Source organism: Atta colombica, unplaced genomic scaffold (genome assembly GCF_001594045.1).
Source record: "Atta colombica isolate Treedump-2 unplaced genomic scaffold, Acol1.0 scaffold47, whole genome shotgun sequence".
Taxonomy (NCBI): Eukaryota; Metazoa; Arthropoda; class Insecta; order Hymenoptera; family Formicidae; genus Atta; species Atta colombica.
In genome coordinates this window covers 1,428,912-1,429,483 of record NW_017259536.1, presented here as the reverse complement: position 1 = coordinate 1,429,483, position 572 = coordinate 1,428,912, and the positions used below count along the sequence as shown (strand labels likewise).

Sequence of the window (572 nt, the reverse complement as noted above, 5' to 3'; positions counted from 1 at the left end):
TATTATAATATTATAATATTTCATATTGTATACACATATATATAAAGAGGAAAATATATATATATTTCTTGTAGCTCAAAATGTGAAACAATAACCGAAGGATGACGGGTAGCAGGAGAAACGCATAATAATTCAAGAAAGAATAACGGTCCATCTTCGTTTAATCCGCGAAGCCAAATTTACTCTCTGCGCTGGATAGATCATATTGCTAATAGGTGAGATAAGGTGTTAAACAAAAGCGAGTAGGTCGAGACGGCGAAGGGGTGATGCTGCGAATGCTTTCTGGTGCCTATCTCGTTTATACAGCTTCCTATGCACATCGTCGGCTAATAAAAAAAAGGAGGGACGGAAATAACAGATCGCGCTTCGGCAAGCAGAATCTCGTGTAATTACCCAAGAGCCTCGTTGTACGTGCACTCGTACGTACATCGATGTTCCGTGGAGAACGTACTCACAGCCTGCACGAAAGGCAAGCGTAATATTTATGAATAAATCTTCGATCGTTGTAGCAGATTTATTCGGCATATATATTATTTGGTATATATGCAATTTATTCGGTATATGTGTTATAT

The 572-nt window shown here is 38.1% G+C and overlaps 1 protein-coding gene across 1 annotated transcript in view; it reads left to right on the top strand.

The window, feature by feature from the left end:
- Positions 1-303, top strand: part of LOC108691465 (myrosinase 1) — a 4,934-nt gene extending 4,631 nt beyond the window's left edge. The window contains exon 8 of the mRNA XM_018199216.1: positions 75-303. Coding sequence (XP_018054705.1) covers positions 75-86 — 12 coding nt within the window. The 3' untranslated portion in view covers positions 87-303. The remainder of the gene's footprint in view (positions 1-74) is intronic.
- Positions 304-572: the final 269 nt, after the last annotated feature.